This window comes from Salmo salar, chromosome 27 (genome assembly GCF_965601325.2).
Source record: "Salmo salar chromosome 27, fSalSal1, whole genome shotgun sequence".
NCBI classification, from domain to species: Eukaryota; Metazoa; Chordata; class Actinopteri; order Salmoniformes; family Salmonidae; genus Salmo; species Salmo salar.
In genome coordinates this window covers 20,430,860-20,456,821 of record NC_138317.1, presented here as the reverse complement: position 1 = coordinate 20,456,821, position 25,962 = coordinate 20,430,860, and the positions used below count along the sequence as shown (strand labels likewise).

The 25,962-nt window shown below is 41.8% G+C and overlaps 1 protein-coding gene across 3 annotated transcripts in view; it reads left to right on the top strand.

Annotated features, from left to right (window-relative positions):
• Positions 1-25,962, top strand: part of trappc9 (trafficking protein particle complex subunit 9) — a 298,405-nt gene that overhangs the window by 17,119 nt on the left and 255,324 nt on the right. For all 3 annotated transcript variants that reach the window (XM_014177781.3, XM_082970084.1, XM_014177782.3), the window contains 3 exons: positions 1,070-1,213; positions 13,116-13,242; positions 16,840-16,985. In XM_014177781.3, the coding sequence (XP_014033256.1) occupies positions 1,070-1,213; positions 13,116-13,242; positions 16,840-16,985 (417 nt within the window). The remainder of the gene's footprint in view (positions 1-1,069; positions 1,214-13,115; positions 13,243-16,839; positions 16,986-25,962) is intronic.

Sequence of the window (25,962 nt, the reverse complement as noted above, 5' to 3'; positions counted from 1 at the left end):
GAGAGCAAGGGGGAGAGAGGGAGAGCAGCGTGCATGGAGAGAGTGAAGGAGAGCAAGGGGGAGAGAGGGAGAGCAGCGTGCATGGAGAGAGTGAACGAGAGCAAGGGGGAGAGAGGGAGAGCAGCGTGCATGGAGAGAGTGAACGAGAGCAAGGGGGAGAGAGGGAGAGCAGCGTGCATGGAGAGAGTGAAGGAGAGCAAGGGGGAGAGAGGGAGAGCAGCGTGCATGGAGAGAGTGAAGGAGAGCAAGGGGGAGAGAGGGAGAGCAGCGTGCATGGAGAGAGTGAAGGAGAGCAAGGGGGAGAGAGGGAGAGCAGCGTGCATGGAGAGAGTGAAGGAGAGCAAGGGGGAGAGAGGGAGAGCAGCAGCCACAGTAAAACCACAGTCTGTATTGGTGCCCTTCAGATAAGCAGCGGTAGCATCACATGGTGTTACAGACAGGTGGATGCTGCTATATATAGATTGCTTGCTGCAGGAGGAGGAGGAAATGGCTTAGGCGAGATTTGCATTAATATGATTTTTTGCACATGACAGAATATATCTATATTTTTATTTATTAATAATATCCTCCAATAGTAGAGGGAACACTTATAACGGACAAGCATCTTGGTCACAATTTTTTGGAGCTCCAGAGACTGTAGCTTAGGGAGCAATTGATTCTTATTTACCTCTGAGTAGGCTATCCTTTTCCCCTTCCCTCTCTCTCCCCCGCTCTCTCTCGCTCCTGCTTTCTCGCTCTCCTTTCTTAAGATGTCTGCTGCAGAACACAAATAACGTTGAGCCAACGCCACATGGCACAGCTCACGATCTCACATGTTGCTCTGGTACGAGAATGTTTGGATGACCCCCCCCCCCCTTACTGGTATTAAATCCTACATGCTATATCCTGCAGTTGTGCCCTTGAGCAAGGCATTGAATCCCTAAAACTAGCTCCAGCGGTGCAGTAGTATGGCTGCCCTCTGCTCCAACCTCTGTATGTGTGTCTTTTCAGAGGGGCCTGGATGGTTAATGTAGAAGACGCATTTGAATGAATTTACATTTAGACAATAAAATCATCTTCTCTCCCCCAGGTACCCACCGTGGCTGGGCGGCAGTACAGATGCGTCTGCTCCATGAGCTGGTGTACGCGTCCCGTCGTATGGGAAACCCCGGCCTGTCCGTCCGCCATCTCTCCTTTCTGCTCCAGACCATGCTGGACTTCCTCTCAGACCAAGGTCAGCCTAGACACACATTTAGCTCCCTAAGCCTTTAGCTCAAAGGACTACCGGTACCCAGACGGTCTCATTCTCCAGTGTCTTTGAGTGGGCACTCTTTCAACAATGTAAGTCGCACCCCTTAACCCCTTAGAGTCAATTTCCACGACCCCGTGGTAATCTAATTAACATAATAAAAAAATCCCTTTAACAATCCGTCAGTTTAAGATGGAGATCTGTTTTTTTTGCATTGGATGCGTCTCAATTCACCTCATCTGCTGTGGAAAGTGACAGAGACTCGTCTGAAGTTAGCCGATCTGCCAACTTCTGTCTGTAGCATCTGAACAGATTGGGCTACACACGAATATGACCCCTCTGTAGAAAGGTGAGACTCTCACGAACAGATACATGTTTTGCTTTAGGACGCCACAGGCCTCATAAGACTCATCTGAAGGTTCCCTGGTACCAGTTAAAAAAATTGTTGGAAGTATATATGGAGACTGTTTTAGTGCCAAAAATATGGGTTTAAATAAATAAATAAAATATATATAAAAAAAGGTTTCCTGATATTTCTTATATCTCTCAGATATAGGACAGACACTAAAGAGAAAACTTACTTTTGCATTTTTGGGGGGGACTATCTGTTGTCCATGTTGTGAATCGTTATTCAATGCTTTTGTACGGGCTTCTAGCAGTAAGGCCAAATTCAATTTTCCATAAAATCATTTTTGTTGATCTTTTTTTTTTTAATACTTCAAGGGGTCTTAAAAATCAAATAACCAAATGATCCCTGGTATACAGCCTAGTAGAACCCCCCCCAGGGGTAGAAAGGAAACTGAATACAAATAGTAACTCTTAAAAAATATATATATATATTAAAAAAGGAATGAAAAGAAAGAAAAAATGTCTGACTAGCTCTACTCTAGAAGTAACACACATTACATGGTCAAATGTTTTTGTCAGTATTAGTTTTAAAACCTACTGCATTTTTCTCCATTTCATACTACTGATCATCTGAGATCAGCTGAAATCATCCCCTGACCGCAGCCATCCATGCATGTCCTTTAGGAAAGCCAGCATTGTGCCTGTGGGTGTAATGGTGTGTAATGCTCAACCAAGCCAGTCTCAGCTGGGGGCTGGGTGACAGTGAGCTTCATTTGGACTCAGGAGATAGGTACTCACCCGAGGAGAGGGGGAGGGGGGTGGTAGAGCAGATGCCTCACTGACCTCGCTATCAAGACTAGTGTACTCCTTTTGGTAGAGAGGGGAAAAAGGAGAGGGAGGGAGAGATACAGGGAGGAGAGAGAGAGAGTGGAGAAAGCAGATCGTGAATACGGATAGAGAGGGAGAGATACAGGGAGGAAGGGAGAGATGTTGATTCATTAGGATCCCCATTAGCCAACGCCAATGGAGACAGCTAGTCTTACTGGGGTCTGACACATAACGACAAATACATTAGACTTTACAATTTACATACATTTAAAAATATTAACGTGTATTGTGTGTGCATCTGTCAGTTACACACAACAGTCCATACACACAACAAGTAGGTCGCATGGGAGAGCGAGAGAGAGCAGAGTGCCAACAGTATGAAATATTTGCCAATGTCAGCAGCAGCGAGGGACTGTTGCTACGCTGAGGGAGGCTATGTTCCCATCTACCCAGCATCCTCACTGTGTAAACCTGCTGGAATAACAGCAGCTCAGCTGTATCCCTGTGGCCGTCATACACCCACCGTGTGTGTCAGCGGTCGTCTCACTCAAACAACGGGCAGTTACAGCCTGTGTTGCCTCCAGACAGAAAGGCGAGAAGTATGATTGAGAAATAAGGCTTTTCTAGCTGTGACATTTTGTGTGTGAGGCTGGGCATAAAAAAAAGTCACAGAACATATTTCATTGTTATATTTCAGCTAGCATGTGCACTGATCTCACTCAAGTTGAAACCTTGTCCACCAGACTCCTAACTCCATGCTCGAGTGGCTGTTTGAACAGCTTAAAACCTCTCTAGTTCTCAGTGAGTTTCTCAATGGTGGCTTTGGCAGAGACACTCTGTGAAATGGGCCGTGCACAAATCTGTCCCCTCTAAACTGCAGTTCCACGCCTTCTCTCCTCGCCCGCCTCTCTCTCTCTTTTTCTCTTTTTTTTGTCTCGCTCACTTTCCCATCCTCCCTCTCTCTCTCCCTCTTCCTCCCTCCAGCTATTCTCTATCACCCCCCAGCTGTTTGTCTGCAGTGTGGTGATGTCACACACGGCGGGGGTTATTGCAGGCCGTCTTCTCCCAGCATGCAGTAATGGGGCGCGGCCCCCTCGCTGTGTTCGTTGCGTGTCTGGGGAATTATTGTAGAACATACAGCAGTACAGCTCAGCATAGGGGAACAGTGTGACTGTCTCGGCCCAGCAGCAACAGCCTTTTCATTTAAAGTCACAATCCTGAGTTTGTGTGTCAACCCAACGCTACTTGGTTTGGTATAAAGCTGACAGATGAGGATGGGAAACAAAATATCCCAGATTGTGCCTTTAATCCACAGATCTGGGGTGTCATTTATCAACCGTGCGTACATTTCAAATAAAAATCTAGTGTACATGGAGATTGTAGGATTTGCATTTGCAACAAATTGTTGGGATTGATCAAACTGTCGCACACAAAATATGCATGTTTTAATTGATAAACTAGAGCCATACTATATTTGTAGGGTTTGTGAACTAGCTCTATAACTCTGCCTATAACCCCGCCTGGCCATGATAGTTTCTTAAATATATTGCAATGGCAATATACATTTCTATAGAGGTGTGGGCAGAATGTAATTTTTTGTTGTTGCAGTGACTTAAAAAAAAACGACCTAAAATCGCATGCCTCCTATAGCGAGTGGCAAGAACACCGGCCGTGTATTCTGCAAGATTGATTGTCCTTTTGAACAATTTAAAAGTAAATGCTACAGCCCAGAGTTCTATGCAAAATACAAATCGTTTTTTTCAATATTTAGTTTATCAGTAGATTGTGTTTTTATCGGCAGCGTTGACACAGGCTCTGAGATGAAATAGGCTAGTATGTCACGCTCCTGTCAAACAGCAATACTGTAGCCTATACATACTGCCATTGGGTACCGTGCTGTTCACTTTGGAGCATGCTTGTCTTATTGAATGAGTGATGGATGAATAGTAGCCTAATATTTGTTGTGTAGCAGAATAAACCAGTCATGTCAGAAAAGGAGAGACATGTCCTGCAATATGATTATGACTTAGGAATGTAAAATTAACATATTAGACGACATTCTGCTATGCTGTCTTCTTACCAACGGCAAATTAATCTGTTTTATCATTAGGCCAATATTTATATTAGCCTACCGTTATTATAATTCCTGTGCATCAAACTCCTCCATTTCCCCCAAAATAACAATAGCCTACTTGCTTGCATACAGTTGATCAACCACGAGAAGTTGTGTGAAGTTGTGTGCCCGCATGATTTGAGTGGAGATGCGCGCACACATTTCTGTCCAGTTCAAAATGGATAAATTACCAACCTTTGCAGGAAAAACTGTTGCACGCATCTCTTTTGTGCACGCGCACCTTGATATACATGAGTCCCCTGGTGAAGCCCTGGGGTTTGGGTGTTCGAGAGGGGCCTGTTTGTCGACACAGGTGCACAACCAAGGAATTTGTTCTGTCCCTCAGCATCGTGGTATATGACCGATGGTACACGACACAGTATGTGACCGACGGTAAACACAATTCAAGTCTTAGAAGTCAACCCCTGTATAATAATATCGACCCCAGTTTCTCCTTTAAGCACGTTATTGTCCTCCCATTTAATGTCACAGCAGAAGCTCCCGGGGAAAGGAAACGTCACTGCTTTGAATTTCAGAGCCCGGCTCTTTCAAAGGTCTGTCTTGAGGTAGTAGTGCCTTTTTCAAGTCCCTATCGGTGACATTAAAAAACATAACTCAAATGTTTTATTTAAGCTAGGCCTTTGTAGAGGCAGAGAGTGAAGATAACTGCTTAATGTCTCTGGCTTGGGCGAGGGAGAGAAAGGGAAAGGGAGAGGGGTTCAGGAAAAGGTGATCACGCCAAGCTCATTAACGTTACCACTGTGTCACCCTGCCTGGGAGTGGGTGAAGAGAGAGAGGGTGGGTAGGTAGGAAGAGAAAAAGAAAGCGTGTCATCGTTCCTCTCGTGGCATCACAGAAGCTTCAGGACTGCATGGGAGAAAGGGATGAAAGGAGGAAGTAAAGCATGTGGGGTTTAGGGCTGGGAATTGCCAGGGTTCTCACGATACGATATTATCATGCCTTCAGAAAGTGTTCACACCCCTTGACTTTTTTCTTGTGTTACAGCCTGAATGTACAATGGATTTAGATTTTGTCACTGGCCTACATACAATACCCCATAATTCCACTGACGTTATGTTTTTAGTCATTTTTACAAATGAATAAAACATGAAAAGCTGGGTATTCAACCCTTTTGTTATGGCAAGCCTAAAACGTTTAGGAGTAAAAATGTGCTTAATGTAATAAGTTGCATGGACTCCGTGTGCAATAATAGTGTTTAACATAATTTTTTGTTATAATTACCTCGTCTCTGTACCCCACACATACAATTATCTGTAAGGTCCCTCAGTCCAGCAGTGAATTTCAAACACAGATTCAACCACAAAGATCAGGGAGGTTTTCCAATGCCTCACAAAGAAGAGATCTATTGGTATATGGGTAAAAAATAAATAAACACAGACATTAAATATCCCTTTGAGCATGGTTATTAATTACACTTTGGATGGGGTATCAATACACCCAGTCACAACAAAGATACAGGCGATACTAAGTACCACTCTGCATATTTTCAAGCATAGTGGTGGCTAAATCATGTTATCGGTATGCTTGTCATCGTTAAGGATTGGGAAGTTTTTCAGGATAAAAAAGAAACTGAATGGCGCTAAGCACAGGCAAAATCCTAGAAGAAAGCTTAAATAATAAAAAAAATGGTAATGGACAAATATTGTACAATCAAGGTGTGCAAAGCTCTTAGAGATTTACCCAGAAAGACTCACAGCTGTAATTGCTGCCAAAGGTGATTCTAACATGTATTGACTCAGGGGTGTGAATACATATGTAAAAGAGATTTTTGTATTTCATTTTCAATACATTTGCAAAAATGTCTAAAAACACGTTTTCACTTCGTCATTATGGGGTATTGTGTGTAGATGAGTGACAAAAAAAACGATTTAATCCATTTTGAATTCCGGTTGCAACACAAGAAAATGTGGAATTTGTCAAGCGGTATGAATACTTTCTGAATGCACTGTAGGTACCGAGACGATATGTATTGCGATTCGATGTTCCAAACATATGTTTGCTGCAGAGGGACAAGTGAGAGCCATGAGAACTACACTATAAATACAAAGGTCAAATTAGTGGATTTGGCTATTTCAGCCACACCCTTTCCTGACAGGTGTATAAAATCAAGCACACCGCAATGCAATTGCCATAGACAAACATTGGCAGTAGAATACTCAAAGAAAGGTTCCAATGTCACCTTTCTGGCTTCCTGAACTTGTTAGGAAATCGCGGTTCCGACTGAAACTGTCACTTTTATAAATCGATCCGAGTCCCATGGACACAGTAGTATTTTTTTACTCAGCCTGTGTGACGTAGGATGGGAAATCTGAAACCACTTGAAGCTGGGATGTCCTCCTACCATTTCATTCGCTCTTCCGACTGTCCATCAACTCATGACTGAAACCTACAGTACATTGTAACCACTGACAAAGCACATGCCTGCAATTGTTACATCTTAGTGAACCAGTCTAGAGTGGTTTCATCACGGGAGCACATTCTGATATGGATTGATAGCCATTAAGCATAGATTTTAAACAAAAAACACTAGGTATGTCTTAGACGTACAAGATTGATATGAGATAAAATGCGAGTTCCTAACAAGTTCAGGAAGCCAGAAAGGTGATATTTGAACCTTTCTTTGAGTATGCAGCATTACTAGTTATTCTTTATGGCCCTCTCATTATAAATAACTCCTTTTGGGGATTACAAAGATTACATTTACTTACATTTATCTAGTTGAAAAGAAGATGGAGAACAAGCTATGAAGGCCAAATACTGGAGTTAAGGTGCAGGAACAGACAGCTAACTAGCGCAAAAATAATATTGCGATTTTTTTTCAAAACAATCGACGTAATATATTGTCAAAAGTAATATCCCAATTTGTAACTGTATCGATTCTCCCCCCCCCCCCCCCCATCACTAGTGGGGGTAGTTAGGGGCAGTAGGTTATTATCTATATCAGCTATATCAGGGGCAGTAGGTTATTATCAGTATTTTATTAGTTGGCTGTGTGTTGTGGCTCGGAGACTACGATTCAGACCAGGAACTTACAGGCTCTTACCTATATTGAGTGGAGAAAGGGTCGTAAGAGAGTGTGCTTTTTATGAGACCTATTTTTAGAAATAGTTGTTAAAATGAATAATGTTAGTTGAAGGTTTATCGGGGCAGAAATAGCAATTATAGGGCTACTTATTGATGGAGTTGTTTGAAAGCCCCTGGCACTCAGCCCCCCCTGATTTCCCTAGATACTCAGTCACGTAAGATGGCCAGTCACTCATTCCATCTCATTACACTGAAGTAAACACACACATTTTCTAAGTCTGTCATTTTATGCCAGTTTCCCACCCACATTACATTTTCTAGCACTGTAGTCTAGTTAACTATGGATAAGATGAGGCTTTTCGCCCGCAATATGAATACAGTAATGTCATTGCTGTTGACTTCTTGTAAGCACCCAAAACAATAAATCAATCAATTTGTCGTATTTCATTTGACATTCATTTCAGTTTGTGTTCTGTCAGCACTTTCAATCACATCCAACATGGCAGGGCTTTCCATCTTCAGTGACAGTTGGCAGAATCTCCCTCTGTTTTATTGAGACTGTTACTACTGTACTGTCAGGATGTACATTTTATTTTTCTGTCTCTCTCTCTCTCCCCCCCGCCCCCTAGAGTGTCAGTCAGTTAAGAGGCCTCACTAAGAATGTTAAAACATTTCGAAGTTATCACCAGGGGTCCTCTCTTCAGTACCACACCGTAGGCTACTGATCTGTTGCTGCTCTGGATGGAAATGTAGGGATTTGTCTTCAAAATGAGCGGAGGAACAGAAAAATGATAGTCACATCGGTGTCATGTAAGGACATTTTCAAAGTTTAAGAAAGTTGAACCTCTTACGTAAGAAGGAATGTAGAATTTGAGTCATGAATCTGTTTTGCCTTGTTTTCCTTAATGAGTTGATTTCTGTAGGATCGTACTAAATAATATATTAACTTGTGTTTTAAGTACTCTATTCACCACTTTAGGCCTAATTAAAGTTGTGTTCTGTGTTTTTGGTGAAAAGAAAAGACAAAAGGGAAAACAATGTTTTATCTTTACGTCTCTGGGAAGATGTTTTGTTACCTCTGTTATGGGGTCTGTGTCACTGAGCCCAGTAAATGCTGGAGTGTATTGCCTCACTACCAGTGCAGTGGTTCATTACTCAATGTGAGCAGTAAAGTGGAGGAGGCAGCGTTGACTTTATTTATAGGCTTGCCGGTTGTCCGCTCTGTTTCTGGACTCCACGAGGTCGGCGGTTGATAATGTATGGTCTGCAGGTTAAATGGAAGAATACATATTGTTTTTATCTGTCTGACTGCGTTTATAAATGTGTATTTAGATTTTGGAGAGGCACATCATGTGATCAGGCTATTTAATTTAATTTAAATCTGATTTCCTATTATTTAGTTTTGGCTCAAGTCTTCCAAAGCTGATGCTTATTTATTTAATTGCTTATTTATCTGTCTGCTGACTGATGGACTGACATACTAATTGATGGCAAACGTTTAATTTCCTTTTTAATTTAATGTTTACTTATTTAGTCACATTCTGCTCTCGGAAATCTTCAAGTGAAAGTGAGTTGAATCGATTCCCCACAGGAATTGAACTGGTGTTGAAAGCAGCTGTATTTTGAGTTAGGGGGGTTGCTGATAGAACACAGAACTGAAAGGGGGGGAGGCGGAGAGAGAGAGAGAGGGGGGGGGGGGTTGTGTAATGCTGCAGTGAGCTCTTCAAAGACAGTGTTTACTTCCCATCATCCCAAAATGAGAATCAATACAGAGTTTTTGTCCTTCACGCTCTGTCCTTCAACTCTCCATGTTTCTACTGTTAGACTATGTTACTTGGGCTTCCAAATTCAATTTACTAAATTGAAATGTAACAACAGACAGATTCCATGCAGGTTTAGGAACAATTTTAAATTGGCCATGAAAGGCAGATAAGCAGGCTGGGAGAGGGGTAGACAGCCAGACAGTTAAACAGGGAGATGCAGGTAACTAAATGTACTATCAGCAACAATACTCAAAGCCTTGCATAAGTCCATCTCTACTTCCAGGCTGTTTTATATGCTGCCTGCAGTATTTCTCTGCTTGTTCAACCATTATCACTAAGCCACTTCCCAACACTGCAAACACACAGCACTGAATGTGACTTGACTTGTAATAAAGAGGGCTTTAACATCTCTTTAAAACCTTCATTTGGTGACCTTTTTAAGTTCCAGGAATGTTCTTTGTAAATACAGGTTGATAAATCATTTATCTATGTAAAGCAATGTTTTCAACAATGGCACTCCTGACTGAAATTTTAAATCAAATCAAATGTTATTTGTCACATGCGCCGAATACCACAGGTGTAGACCTTACAGTGAAATGCTTACTTACAAGCCCTTAACCAACAATTCAGTTTTATGAAAAAAAAGTGTTGAAGTATTTCCTAAAATAAATTGAAGTAAAAATGTAATAAATAAAATGTAAAAATAATTAAGGAGCAACAATAAAATAACAGTAGCGAGGCTATATACAGAGGGTACCGGTACAATGTGCGGGGGCACAGGTTAATTGAGGTAATATGTACATGTAGGTAGCGGTAAAGTGACTGCAGTGATTTTTATCACAGTGATGTTCTGTTTCCTGACATTCCTCTGCTCTTCAGTCTATCAGATTTACTCTCCTCAACGACCTCCGTCTAAAGGACATGTTTGCCTGTGAGTCCTGGAGCTGAGCCACAGTAGATTCTGTCTGTGCTGCTCTGTTGCTCAGGCTCATAATGGGATATTTTGTGGCTGTCCAAGCAGGGGTGTGTAGTAGGGAACTGAGAAGAAGCCTATCCAGGAGCTTGGCTGGAGTTGGGTTATTTGTGTTATCCTCAATTAAATGTTTTTTATTTAACTAGGCAAGTATGTTAAGAACAAATTCTTATTTACAATGATGGCCTACCCCGGCCAAACCCGGATGACACTGGGCCAATTGTGGGCCGCCCTATGGGACTCCCAATCACGACCGGATGTGATACAGCCTGGAATCGATCCAGGGGCTAGTGACGCCTCTTGCACTGAGATGCAGTGCCTTAGACCGCTGTGATACAGCCTGGAATGGAACCAGGGTCTGTAGTGACTCCTCTAACACTGAGATGCAGTGCCTTAGACCGCTGTGATACAGCCTGGAATCGAACCATTGGTTAGTGACGCCTCTTGCACTGAGATGCAGTGCCTTAGACCGCTGTGATACAGCCTGGAATCGAACCAGGGACTGTAGTGACGCCTCTAGTACTGAGATGCAGTTCCTTAGACCGCTGCGCCATTTGGGAGCCTACCAGGTCTGTTCCAATCGATTCGTCCAAATGTTTAAATGTGTATTTATCCGAATATAGACTCATCCTGTGTGTTTTAATCAAAACAACTATATCCACTGAGCTTGTCTGATGCTTGTAAGCGCACTGTTTGATGAAATAATTATGACACACAGAGGACTAGAGTCCGACTGCAATTGATTTGATTGTGCTCAGACTTGCTGCGCTGTGTTAAAGAAAGGTGACTGACTAGCACCCGCTGTCTCTCTCTCCTCCACTCTGCAGTGACCACTATAGAACGTCAACATTGTTTATCGCGCTGTCCATGTTGTTGAACCTTCAACATAATTAAAGCCATTTTCCACCGAAAAGTTCTATTACCGAAATTCCTCATTTTGTTTCTGAAAAACATTCCTTACTCCCTCAACCCTATGCATTGCATGCACGTGACCAATAGGGCCCGGACCTGTAGCATATCATAATCACATCAATAAATTGGTTTTAACAAACTCCAAACACTTGTGACACAAAAATGGATGCAGAGGACGTGACAAATAAACTTAACAAGTTGTGGAAAATACTAGAGCTAAAGAAGGTAAGGAGGAAGTGCTGCATGAATATTATGTGTGACTGACAGGTGCTGTTAGATTACAAAATCATTTTCCTGACCGTTTGGAACAAGGTAAACGACACTAAATAAATTCTAAGCGTACCAGAGAGTCTGTTGCGATGTTTTTTCTTTCTGTAAAGCCTTTATTACAGCAAAGACTAAATACGGCTTTCTTTTGTGAACGCAATTTCCAAACAGGAACGGTTTTATTAGTTGTTTGCGCTAATTATTCAAGTGTTGCTTTATTTTAAAATAACAATGCTTGATTTTATTTCAAATCATGAACAACTCATGTTGTGTGTTGACATGAATGATTGATTGATTGATTGATTGATAGAGTAGCCTACTGTATATAAGTATTGAAATATACGAACTTGAAATCATTGGCCACTTTAATAATGGAACGCTAGTCACTTTAATAATGCACTTTAACAATGTTTACCTATCTTGCATTACTCATCTCATATGTATATACTGTATTCTATTTCCATCTATTGCATCTTAGCCTATGTCGCTCTGTCATTGCTCATCCGTATATTTATGCATTCTTATTCCATTTCTTTACTTAGATGTTTTAGGTTTTTGTTGTGGAATTCTTTATTACTTGGTAGATATTGCTGCACTGTCGGAACTAGAAGCGCAAGTATTTCGCTAAACTCGCAACACCATGTGTATGTGACCAATAAAATTAGATTTGATTTGAAATATTGGCCTAAGTAAGTTACTGTATTAAGACTCAACAGGATGTGCTCTTTGGCCTACAGCTCGATGGTGCTTATACAAGGCTGCTATACTAAGCCTGCTAATGACTATGACATTCATTATTATTATTATATTATAAAGTGTGAAGCCTTTATTACAGCATAGCAAAGATTTAAAAACAGCTGAATTTGTGAAATTGTTTATCCAACATGTTTTGGTTGCTGAGGCTTGGTGCTCACGGAATCAGTAGGCTATTAAACAAACACTCAAACAGAAGCAGGATCCGTCTTATTTCTGTAAATATATATGGATGATTTTAACAGGCCCATTTGAACAGTTAGGCTATTGATTATAGACCTAATTAAGTTGCCGTTTCCGCTCTCCTCACTTTTCTTAGACGTTTAAGGAAAGGTCTGGTTTCTCTTCTCCTAACTCCGTTGCTGCCTCAGCCGCATTGTTCTCAACACCAATATGATGGTTAACTTTGCTATTTTGCACATACTGTGGCAACATGGTCAAGGAAATGGTGCCACATCAACAGCACACTGATGTTTCAGAACCGCGGACATCGACCGTTATCCAACGTGGGAGAAAGCACATTTTGTTATAAAATAATCTTTTTTTATTAGTGTTGCACCATTGTTCCTATGTAATAACTATATACAATTTCAGTAGCACACGTCTTGGTGATGGACTGTGCCATCCCCACGGCCTCCACAATGGATCAGTCCACTCAGACAGGCGCCTTGTATACCATGATAAGAATTAATTTTTTTGCTACTGCTCGACTAAAATGTAGGTCTACCAAACAATCGACCAGTCGACTAAATGGGGTCAGCCCTAAAGAAAACACTTTATTTTGTCTTTGTAGACATGTTTTTTTCCTTGGTGACTTGAAATGGTCAGACTGACTATCAATAATGTGCTGTACTTTTCTCACCCGACTCCTCCCCTGGTCCACAGAGAAGAAGGAGGTGACTCAGAGTCTAGAGAACTACACGTCCAAATGTCCAGGGGGAATGGAGGTTCTCACCCTGCCTGATGGACTCAAACTGCCCCCTGTAGCCTTCACCAAGCTACCGATCATCAGGTATGTCAATCAATCATATTTCTAACGCTCTTTCTCATCAACAGTTGTTAGGGAAGTCAGTTAAAGGCTGTGAGTGCTCTGGGTCGTCTTTGTTAGGCACAAAATTAAAATAAAGCGCTCTGAAATGGGGGCCCTAATGATGTTGCAAAACATTTTGCTGCGGTGTGCCCTAATGAACACAACCCTGGTGTCTGAACTGTCATATTCTGATTGATCTAATCAATGTACCAATGAACTCGTCATAGTTACGACACTGCTCTAACATCGAGTAACTTCTACTGATTAATCACAGACAATATTTCCTCCCTCTCAACAATGTCCGGTATTTCTGACGATGGTGTCATGACTGAAATGTAGCTCTTCTCCTCCCTCCTGGTCAGAACAGAGTTATAGCTGTTTGAGATCTAAGTGCACATTTTACATGACACTGATTTACAGAAGCATCTACTTGTAAATGTATTTGTGGTGAAATATGACTCATTTACGTTTCAGTAAAAGTCAGTCGTATATCCTGTTAGGGCTAGGGGGCAGTATTTGCACGGCTGGATAAAAAAAATTTACCCGATTTAATCTGGTTACTAATCCTACCCAGTAACTAGAATATGCATATACTTATTATATATGGATAGAAAACACTCTAAAGTTTCTAAAACTGTTTGAATGGTGTCTGTGAGTATAACAGAACTCATTTGGCAGGCAAAACCCTGAGACATTTTCTGACAGGAAGTGGATACCCGATGTGTTGTATTACCTTTAAACCTATGCCATTGAAAAACACAGGGGCTGAGGAATATTTTGGCACTTCCTATTGCTTCCACTAGATGTCACCAGCCTTTACAAAGTGTTTTGAGTCTTCTGGAGGGAGATCTGACCGAACAAGAGCCATGGAACGATGATGGCCCATTAGACACCTGGCGCGCGAGTTCATGTTGGGTACCCTCGTTCCAATACGTTATAAAAGAGAATGCATTCGTCCACCTTGAATATTATTCATGTTCTGGTTAAAAAAGGCCCTAATGATTTATGCTATACAACGTTTGACATGTTTGAACGAACGTAAATATATTTTTTCCCCTCGTTCATGAAGTAAAGTCCGGCGGGCTTAGATCATGTGCTAACAAGACGGAGATTTTTGGACATAAATGATGAGCTTTTTTGAACAAAACTACATTCGTTATGGACCTGTGATACCTGGAAGTGACATCTGATGAAGAGAATCAAAGGTAATGGATTATTTACATAGTATTTTCGATTTTAGATCTCCCCAACATGACGACTAGTCTGTATCGCAACGCGTATTTTTCTGGGCGCAGTGCTCAGATTATTGCAAAGTGTGATTTCCCAGTAAGGTTATTTTTAAATCTGGCAAGTTGATTGCGTTCAAGAGATGTAAATCTATAATTCTTTAAATGACAATATAATATTTTACCAATGTTTTCTAATTTTAATTATTTAATTTGTGGTGCTGACTTGACTGCCGGTTATTGGAGGGAAACGATTTCCTCAACATCAATGCCATAGTAAAACGCTGTTTTTGGATATAAATATGAACTTGATAGAACTAAAAATGCATGCATTGTCTAACATAATGTCCTAGGAGTGTCATCTGATGGAGATTGTAAAAGGTTAGTGCATCATTTTAGCTGGTTTTATGGTTTTGGTGACCCTGTCTTTGAATTGACAAAACATTACACACAACTCTTGTAAATGTACTGTCCTAACATACTCTAAATTTATGCTTTCGCCGTAAAACCTTTTTGAAATCGTAAAACGTGGTTAGATTAAGGAGATGTTTATCTTTCAAAGGGTGTAAAATAGTTGTATGTTTTAAAAATTTGAATTTTGACATTTATTTGGATTCAAATTTGCCGCTCTTGAAATGCACCTGCTGTTGATGGAGTGCACCACGGGTGGGACGCCTGCGTCCCACCTAGCCCATAGAGGATAAACAGAAATGAACACCACTGTTAAATAGGCCTGGCTTGGCTAGTCTGGGGCTCTGTTGAATATTAGGCCTGGCTTGGCTAGTCTGGGGCTCTGTTGAATATTAGGCCTGGCTTGGCTAGTCTGGGGCTCTGTTGAATATTAGGCCTGGCTTGACTAGTCTGGGGCTCTGTTGAATATTAGGCCTGGGTTGGCTAGTCTGGGGCTCTGTTGAATGTTAGGCCTGGGTTGGCTAGTCTGGGGCTCTGTTGAATATTAGGCCTGGGTTGGCTAGTCTGGGGCTCTGTTGAATGTTAGGCCTGGGTTGGCTAGTCTGGGGCTCTCTTGAATGTTAGGCCTGGGTTGGCTAGTCTGGGGCTCTGTTGAATGTTAGGCCTGGGTTGGCTAGTCTGGGGCTCTGTTGAATGTTAGGCCTGGGTTGGCTAGTCTGGGGCTCTGTTGAATATTAGGCCTGGGTTGGCTAGTCTGGGGCTCTGTTGAATATTAGGCCTGGGTTGGCTAGTCTGGGGCTCTGTTGAATATTAGGCCTGGGTTGGCTAGTCTGGGGCTCTGTTGAATATTAGGCCTGGGTTGGCTAGTCTGGGGCTCTGTTGAATATTAGGCCTAACTAGTCTTGGGCTCTGTTGAATATTAGGCCTGGCTTGGCTAGTCTGGGGCTCTGTTGAATATTAGGCCTGGCTTGGCTAGTCTTTGGCTCTGTTGAATATTAGGCCTGGCCTGACTAGTTTGGGGCTCTGTTGAATATTAGGCCTGGGTTGGCTAGTCTGTTTTTTTTTTCTGCACCATGTTTAGTGGTCCATGCTTGGCTGTTGAAAAGAGCTGAAGAGTTGTTTCTGTTTGAGTTGGCCATTTTTATACATATATATATAATATATATATATATATATATATATATATATATATACTATATATAGTGTTTAGGTTACAGTACGTACGTACGTTCACTCAAAACACCACTCAGAATGCTGTCCATCTTTATATTCACATTTTCTGTTTTCTATCTTCTCTGTCTCCATCTCCCCCTCTTTCTGTGGTGGCAGGGCCATTAGTAGAGGCAGGAGAGATGGAGGACATTCTGTACAGATAGAGGAATGCCTGGCTTCTCAGAGAGGTGATAAGTGCTGTGTCCACTAGCTCCAATTCACACCTCCAGAATGCATTGCTCATTAAATGGCCTGGGCTAAGAATCTCAGGACGAAATTCACCATATGATTGGCAGAGGTGTGTGTGTGTGTGTGAGAGATTGGCTCAGGTCACCATGCCAAAATCCATCTAATTTTCTCTCTCTGGCCCTTTAATGGACATGTTGAGATAAAACAAACTGTTTATCTTTCTCTCGGCCTCCATCTCCTGCCCCTTGACAAACGTCTTGACAAACGACCTGGCCTTAATGGCCACTAGTACTCTTAAATCTCCACCCAGCACAGCCGGAAGAGGACTGGCCACCCATCAGAGCCCAGTTTGTCTCTAGGTTTTCTTACTAGGTTCCTGCCTTTTTTAGGGAGTTTTTCCTAGCCACTGTGCTTCTGCATCTGCATTGCTTGCTCTTTAGGATTTTTGGCTGGGTATCTGTAAAGCACTTTGTGACCACTGCTGATGTGAAAAGCTTTGTAAAACAAATTTGATTGATGAATTGGTTCTCCCCTCCTACAGATCAGTGAAGCTGCTGGATCTGCCCGTCAGCCTGCGCCCCCACAAACAGAAAGGCCTTCTGGAAAACAACATGTCCTCCAAGAGTCCCTTCATCTACTCTCCCATCATCATGCACACCAGAGGAGAGGAGCACAACAAGAAGATAGGTGGGCGCACACACCACACACACACACACACACACACACACACACACACACACACAGACACACACACACACACACACACACACACACACACACACACACACACACACACACACACACACACACACACACAGAGACACACACACACACACACACACACACACACACACACACACAGCACACACACACACACACACACACACACACACACACACACACACACACACACAGAGACACACACACACACACACCTTCTGAAATTGCCGTGTCGAAGTAAAACAGTTTTAGGCCTACTAATATTTTCATTGTAAAACATCTGTAAATAACGTGATGGAGTAAATTCATCCTCTATACGCGCTTGACTAATTCCATAATTAAACTAGGAGCTCCTTGCATTTCTCTTTCTCTGCTCTCTCGCTCTCTCTCTCTCTCTCTCTCTCTCTGCTCTCGTTGTCTCTTTGTTCCTGAACATTCACTTGATTCCATTTTTTGGGGGAGATCTTAAAAACTCCTCCAGTTTTGGCAGAAATTCTCATGATTGTGACACATGGCTTTTCAGGACGAGTTCTACTCTGGCTTCTTATAGAGTCCAAGGAGTGAACTCTCTCTGCTACAGTGCTAAATCAGATCAGATGGACTCAACACAATGGCTGTTAGAAGTGTTATACATTGTTTTCAATGTACCTGAAATCCATTCCATTTTTCTCTATTCACTGTTCGTTCGTTGTAATCTCCCTTTTTGACTATAGCTGTGTCCTGTCTTGGTGTGACGTCATCTGTGCTCAGATACTGTGCTGGAGTCTGAGGCCTCATCTTTTAGGTTCAATCATTTGGCAGAAGTGGTGGAAAAAGTACCCAACTATCATACTTGAGTAAAAGTAAAGATACCTTAATAGAAAACGACTCAAGTGAAAGTCACCCAGTAAAATACTACTTGAGTAAAAGTCTACAAGTATTTGGTTTTAAGTATACTTAAGTATCAAAAGTAAAAGTATAAATCATTTCAAATTCCTCATTAAGCAAACCAGATAGCACCATTTCCTTGTTTTTTATTTACAGATAGCCAGGGGCACACTCCAACACTTAGACATCATTTACAAACAAAGCATTTGTGTTTAGTGAGTCCGCCAGATCAGAGGCAGTAGGGATAACCAGGGATGTTCTCTTGATAAGCGTGTGAATTGGACTATTTTCCTGTTCTGCTAAGCATTCAAAATGTAACAAGTACTTTTGGGTGTCAAGGAAAATGTATGGTGTAAAAAGTACAATATTAACTAAAAATACTTTAAAGTACTACTTAAGTACTTTACACCACTGTGTGGCAGTCCGTCCTTATTACTTTCCTAACGGCTTGCTCTTTCATGAACAGTGTATCATTAAACATCAGGGACACTGAGTTGTAGGATAGCGTCGTCTCCTTCCACAGCTGATTTATCAGGGTAATATCTCTGCTCGCAGACTAACAGGATTGACAGTCACCACCGGAGAACAAACAAACAACAAATACATTGAAATATCTATTTGATGGATAAAGTGCTTTCAGTGTTATCTAAAATTCATTTGTTTTATTTCATTGTGGCTTCCTGCCTACTCCTCTCCCTTCAGGCTCTCTCTGTGTGTGTGTGTGTGTGTGTGTGTCACCGTGCCCACTCCTGTCAGACTGCCCTTGTAAACGAGGAGTATTATCCTAACAGGCCCCCAATTTTGAATGAATACGCTTCTGTAATGAATTCCCAAACAAAGGGGCCAAAGGAAGGTAACACATCCCTAGGCTATGATATGAGTCACTCTTCCTACCCTGACAGGAAATCATTTGAGGATGAGAAACGACTTATTGTTTCACACTGTCACCGGTACATCAGTTTTAGTGTTTTATGTGATCTCACACATGGAACACACTCTACATTCGGCTGAATATTGGAGCAGCGATGTCTGTGTGATGTCGTGTAATGCGTGGCGTTCGGTTAGTTGTGTAGGCGTGGTTTTGAGACAGAAAAGTCTCTAATTTTGCGAGGGCCGGATACAAGTTGTCAAAATGTAATTCTTAAGCTCATTAAATCCAGAGACTGGAGTACGACTAGAGCTTGACGAATTGAGTCAGAAACATCCTCTGTACGGTGTCGTTGATTCGGGCACGTACCTCTGAGTCTGAAGGCATGTTCCTTCACGCTGGGAAGAGCGTTATCTCTGTTGCTACCGCTTCTAATAAGGAACACTGAACCGATCAATACCACCCTGCTCACCTGCAGGGCCCTGCCCTCCCCTCCCTCCCGCCACCCTGATTTATTATTATAGTATAATCTGCTGACGCAACATGAGTTTTTTGTTTCCTTTCTAACAAATCAATTCCTATTTTAGTTTTCAGTTTTGCTTCGTTGCAGAAAATAAAACAACATTAACTTTTGTTTTATGCAGGTTGATTTTCGATAGAATGTATTATAATGCATCATAGCTGTCTGGATTAGCTGAGAATCAAAACTTTCAGTGCCGAAGAGGTTTCCACAGCCTTGGTCTCATCAGTCTCCCTCACGACTTTCTCTTAACTGCCATTAATCTCAGAGCCCAGAATCAAATCAAGTGCAGCCGGCAGACAGACATTAACATTTACGTTAAAAAGTCTCTCACCAGAGACTAGACGGACGTATACATGTTAATACTGCCAGAGGCCAGGGCATTTTTAGGGGAAAACCTCAGTGTTTTTGTAGCCTTCTAACTAAAACGTTGTTATTTAACATGCCCTGTCTACAGGGATATTACACTGGAGCAAAACAACACATGCACAAGGATGTTAAGAGGTTTAGAAAGGGGGAAAAGCCGTCCTGGTGGGCAGAGTGAATACAGGTCACGCAGCCACTTCATATATTTATAAAGCTCAGAGTTGTCCCTAAAACGGGGCTAATTTACTATCAATTAACTAGTCAGAAAGTGAGTCAGAAACCTACTTTTGGAATGAGCTGGTTGATGCTTGGTGCTCAGTGTGCTGTATCACACTCCATGAGTGCTTTACTTCTGATTACCAAGAAATGCCAACGCTGGCACGCCCTGTTTCCCTGCCGTCCATACAACTGCAGGTCTTTAAACGTTTAATGCAGCCACTCCCTCGTCTCTCCCTCTCTCTCTGATGGGGAATGAAAGTCATTAACATTCTGCTGTGTGTGTGTGTGTTCGTGTGCGCGCGCACCTCCAGCACAGAATAATATCTGTGTGTATTTCCTAGCTGTGCCGTCCTGTTTATATGATGTTCTATAAAGCAGATTGGTGCTGAGCCATAAAACAGAGGATTTCTGGAACGGGGAGATGGTTTTGCATATAATTGCTCTGAGACTCAGTTTTAAGAACTTCTAAGTCTCCCTGTATCCATTATGTTTATACCTCGAATATCTGTTTCAGCAGTATATACGCATACAAAAAGATACTTGTGTGTGTTTGGTTTTACTATCGTTGTGGGGACCAGAAGTTCTCACAAGGATAGTAAAACAAAGAAAAGTCTGAAAAATGGGAACATTTTGCCGGTCCCTACAAGGAAAAAGGCATTTTTAGGTTAGGGGTAAGGGTTAGGTTGGGAGTTTGGGGTTAGGGTCAGAGACACAAAGACCGAGACGGAGCGGGGGACGGAGCGGGAGAGGGGGGTGGAGAGGGAGCGAGAGGGGTATGGAGGGAGGGAGCGGGAGGGAGGGGGGGGGGAGCGGGGAGGAGAGCGATGGAGAGGAGAGGGAGCGGAGAGGGAAGGAATGAGACGGAGGGAGGGACTTTTTATGAAACTCACAAATCTCCTCAAATCTTTAGATGTTTATTCCTCTATTAGTTTTACATAATTTCAATCATTTTTCTTGTGTCACTACAGGAATCCGTAGCTGCATTCAGTTGTATCTATGGAGCTCAGTAGCTGTACTGAAATGGACTCTGTTGTATCTATGGAGCTCAGTAGGTGTACTGAAATGGACTCTGTTGTATCTATGGAGCTCAGTAGCTGTACTGAAATGGACTCTGTTGTATCTATGGAGCTCAGTAGGTGTACTGAAATGGACTCTGTTGTATCTATGGAGCTCAGTAGCTGTATTGAAATGGACTCTGTTGTATCTATGGAGCTCAGTAGCTGTACTGAAATGGACTCTGTTGTATCTATGGAGCTCAGTAGCTGTACTGGGAGGGGGTCTTCCCTGTGGCTCAGTTGGTAGAGCATGGTGTTTGCAACGCCAGCATGGTGTGTGCAACGCCAGGGTTGTGGGTTCGATTCCCACGGGGGACCAGTACAAAAATAAAAAATGAAATGAAATGTAAGTCGCTCTGGATGAGAGCATCCTAAATGACTAAAATGTAAAAATGTAAAATGTACTGAAATGGACTCTGTTGTATCTATGGAGCTCAGTAGCTGTACTGAAATGGACTCTGTTGAAATGGAAATGACTGTATATAAAGCCTGCTATCCTTAGGCAACAGTCCTATTTTATCTAACGGTGTGGTTTTGCTCCTCACATGAGAGCACTAAAGCCTTCTCTCTGCTCCAGGATACGATGTGATGGTGCATTGACACCAGCAGGTTGAACTCAGGTTTGCCTTCCACTGCAGAACAATTGTCTCTTTTCAAACCACGCCAACAGGCTTACTCTACTAGTAAATATTTACTGCTGGTTTGACGAGACAGTGTTTGATTTAGTTTCACCAGGAAACTGAACGAGTAGTGATGAGTCAGCCTACATCCGCAGGCAATGATAGATACAGCATTACATCCATAGCAGGCCATGATAGATACAGCATTACATCCATAGCAGGCCATGATAGATACAGCATTACATCCATAGCAGGCCATGATAGATACAGCATTACATCCATAGCAGGCCATGATAGATACAACATTACATCCATAGCAGGCCATGATAGATACAACATTACATCCATAGCAGGCCATGATAGAGACAGCATTACATCCATAGCAGGCCATGATAGATACAGCATTACATCCATAGCAGGCCATGATAGATACAGCATTACATCCATAGCAGGCCATGATAGATACAGCATTACATCCATAGCAGGCCATGATAGATACAGCATTACATCCATAGCAGGCCATGATAGATACAGCATTACATCCATAGCAGGCCATGATAGATACAACATTACATCCATAGCAGGCCATGATAGATACAGCATTACATCCATAGCAGGCCATGATAGATACAGCATTACATCCATAGCAGGCCATGATAGATACAACATTACATCCATAGCAGGCCATGATAGATACAGCATTACATCCATAGCAGGCCATGATAGATACAGCATTACATCCATAGCAGATTCACTCACTGTGATCCATCACTGTATGAATGTGGTCCTGAGGAGGTGAGTCGACTCAACATTTATTTAGTGTGTGTGTGTTTGCCCTCTGTAATGCACTGTACCTCCTTTCTCAGCACGACCCAGCAATAACGTAGTTCCTAGTGTGTGTGTGCATATGGATCCGTCCTCCCAATCCTGTGCTCTGCTATAGTCCTAAACACAACCTGCTAACAGTTTACGCACGGTTTCATCAGCACTTTGTTAATCAATACTCTAGAAGGAGTTGTACTACCTTTGGTAATCAATACTCTAGTAGGAGTTGTACTACCTTTGGTAATCAATACTCTAGTAGGAGTTGTACTACCTTTGGTAATCAATACTCTAGTAGGAGTTGTACTACCTTTGGTAATCAATACTCTAGTAGGAGTTGTACTACCTTTGGTAATCAATACTCTAGAAGTAGTTGTACTACCTTTGGTAATCAATACTCTAGAAGTAGTTGTACTACCTTTGGTAATCAATACTCTAGTAGTAGTTGTACTACCTTTGGTAATCAATACTCTAGTAGGAGTTGTACTACCTTTGGTAATCAATACTCTAGTAGGAGTTGTACTACCTTTGGTAATCAATACTCTAGTAGGAGTTGTACTACCTTTGGTAATCAATACTCTAGTAGTAGTTGTACTACCTTTGGTAATCAATACTCTAGTAGGAGTTGTACTACCTTTGGTAATCAATACTCTAGTAGGAGTTGTACTACCTTTGGTAATCAATACTCTAGTAGGAGTTGTACTACCTTTGGTAATCAATACTCTAGTATGAGTTGTACTACCTTTGGTAATCAATACTCTAGTAGTAGTTGTACTACCTTTGGTAATCAATACTCTAGTAGGAGTTTTACTACCTTTGGTAATCAATACTCTAGTAGGAGTTGTACTACCTTTGGTAATCAATACTCTAGTAGGAGTTTTACTACCTTTGGTAATCAATACTCTAGTAGGAGTTGTACTACCTTTGGTAATCAATACTCTAGTAGGAGTTGTACTACCTTTGGTAATCAATACTCTAGTAGGGGTTGTACTACCTTTGGTAATCAATACTCTAGTAGGAGTTGTACTACCTTTGGTAATCAATACTCTAGTAGTAGTTGTACTACCTTTGGTAATCAATACTCTAGTAGGAGTTGTACTACCTTTGGTAATCAATACTCTAGTAGGAGTTGTACTACCTTTGGTAATCAATACTCTAGTAGGAGTTGTACTACCTTTGGTAATCAATACTCTAGTAGTAGTTGTACTAGCTTTGGTAATCAATACTCTAGTAGTAGTTGTACTACCTTTGGTAATCAATACTCTAGTAGGAGTTGTACTACCTTTGGTAATCAATACTCTAGTAGGAGTTGTACTACCTTTGGTAATCAATACTCTAGTAGGAGTTGTACTACCTTTGGTAATCACTACTCTAGTAGGAGTTGTACTACCTTTGGTAATCAATACTCTAGTAGTAGTTGTACTACCTTTGGTAATCAATACTCTAGTAGGAGGTGTACTACCTTTGGTAATCAATACTCTAGTAGGAGTTGTACTACCTTTGGTAATCAATACTCTAGTAGGAGTTGTACTACCTTTGGTAATCAATACTCTAGTAGTAGTTGTACTACCTTTGGTAATCAATACTCTAGTAGGAGTTGTACTACCTTTGGTAATCAATACTCTAGTAGGAGTTGTACTACCTTTGGTAATCAATACTCTAGTAGGAGTTTTACTACCTTTGGTAACCAATACTCTAGTAGGAGTTTTACTACCTTTGGTAATCAATACTCTAGTAGTAGTTGTACTACCTTTGGTAATCAATACTCTAGTAGGAGTTGTACTACCTTTGGTAATCAATACTCTAGTAGGAGTTGTACTACCTTTGGTAATCAATACTCTAGTAGGAGTTTTACTACCTTTGGTAATCAATACTCTAGTAGGAGTTTTACTACCTTTGGTAATCAATACTCTAGTAGGAGTTGTACTACCTTTGGTAATCAATACTCTAGTAGGAGTTGTACTACCTTTGGTAATCAATACTCTAGTAGGGGTTGTACTACCTTTGGTAATCAATACTCTAGTAGGAGTTGTACTACCTTTGGTAATCAATACTCTAGTAGTAGTTGTACTACCTTTGGTAATCAATACTCTAGTAGGAGTTGTACTACCTTTGGTAATCAATACTCTAGTAGGAGTTGTACTACCTTTGGTAATCAATACTCTAGTAGTAGTTGTACTACCTTTGGTAATCAATACTCTAGTAGGAGTTGTACTACCTTTGGTAATCAATACTCTAGTAGGAGTTGTACTACCTTTGGTAATCAATACTCTAGTAGGAGTTGTACTACCTTTGGTAATCAATACTCTAGTAGGAGTTGTACTACCTTTGGTAATCAATACTCTAATACATTTTTCAACTGAGGTGCCAATAGGGCGGCAGCGTAGCCTAGTGGTTCGAGCGTTGGGCCAGTGACCGAAAGGTTGCAAGATCAAATCCCCGAGCTGACAAGGTACAAATCTGTCATTCTGCCACTGAACAAGGCAGTTAACCCACTGTTCCTAGGCTGTCATTGAAAATAATGCTGAATCTTTGATAGTGTGAGTGAAAATCAATCAAGTCTTAGTAGTGTGAGAGTTGTTGTACTGGAATCTGTTTGATATCAAAGGGACAGTACAGGCAGCAACATCCTTCCAGTTAGTGTAGTTATTCCCTCCGTGTGACTGTATAAATGGTCATGTTTGAATATATCACTGTCCTACTACATGCTTTCTCTATTTCACATGCATGTTTTATGCTCCATTGCCCAGGCTAGACGGCTAGCCTGGGCAACGGTATGGATGCATTATTCAACACGGCATATTACTGAGAGTGGTGGGTGTGCTCTAGGTCAGCATTCAGTAGAACCAACATCTGCAGAGCCTCTCTTTTGTTCTGTTCGCTCCATCCTCTTTGGCAATGACAAGGAGTGGATTGTCAGCTAATGAGACTGGTACTCAGGCTAGCAACACTCCACCACATGATTAATATTCACCCTGAGGTTCTGAAGTGCTGAACCTTCCTGCTCTCTCTTTAATCTGGAATGAATGAATGGCCAGGAGCCTCGAGGTACGGAGGGAGGCTAGGAGGCTAGGGTGTGTCCCAAATGGCACCGTATTCCCTTTTTATATTGCACTACCTTTGACCAGGGATTAGGGAAGAAGTGCAATGTAAAGGAAGTAGGGTGCCATTTGGGACATGAGAAGGTTGCAGCTCACCTCTCCTCAGGTCTTTAAGAGGCATATTTCACATGTAATTGGCTCTGTGAGGAGGACACCTGAGAGGCAGACCTAAGGTTGTGTGAGAGGCTCATTTTACCATTTATATTATATAAACACCCTTCTTCCTGCTTCTCCTTCTTCCTGCTTCTCCTTCTTTCTGCTTCGGACTAAAGTTTTAATTTCCCAAGGTGCACGCCGGTAGTTTACTTTACTCTCCATAAATCCTATTAACCCACCAGGTCCTGGGCTCAGAGAATGGAGATGGAAGTGTGTGTGCGTGCGTGTGCGTTTTGTCCGTGGCTTAGGCTCAGCCAGGCCCTCTAGTGAGACCGTTTGCTGCGTTTAGAGATTGGACTGTCAAAACGGAGATGGAAGACTGTAATGTGTTTGGTAACAGAGCTGTTTCC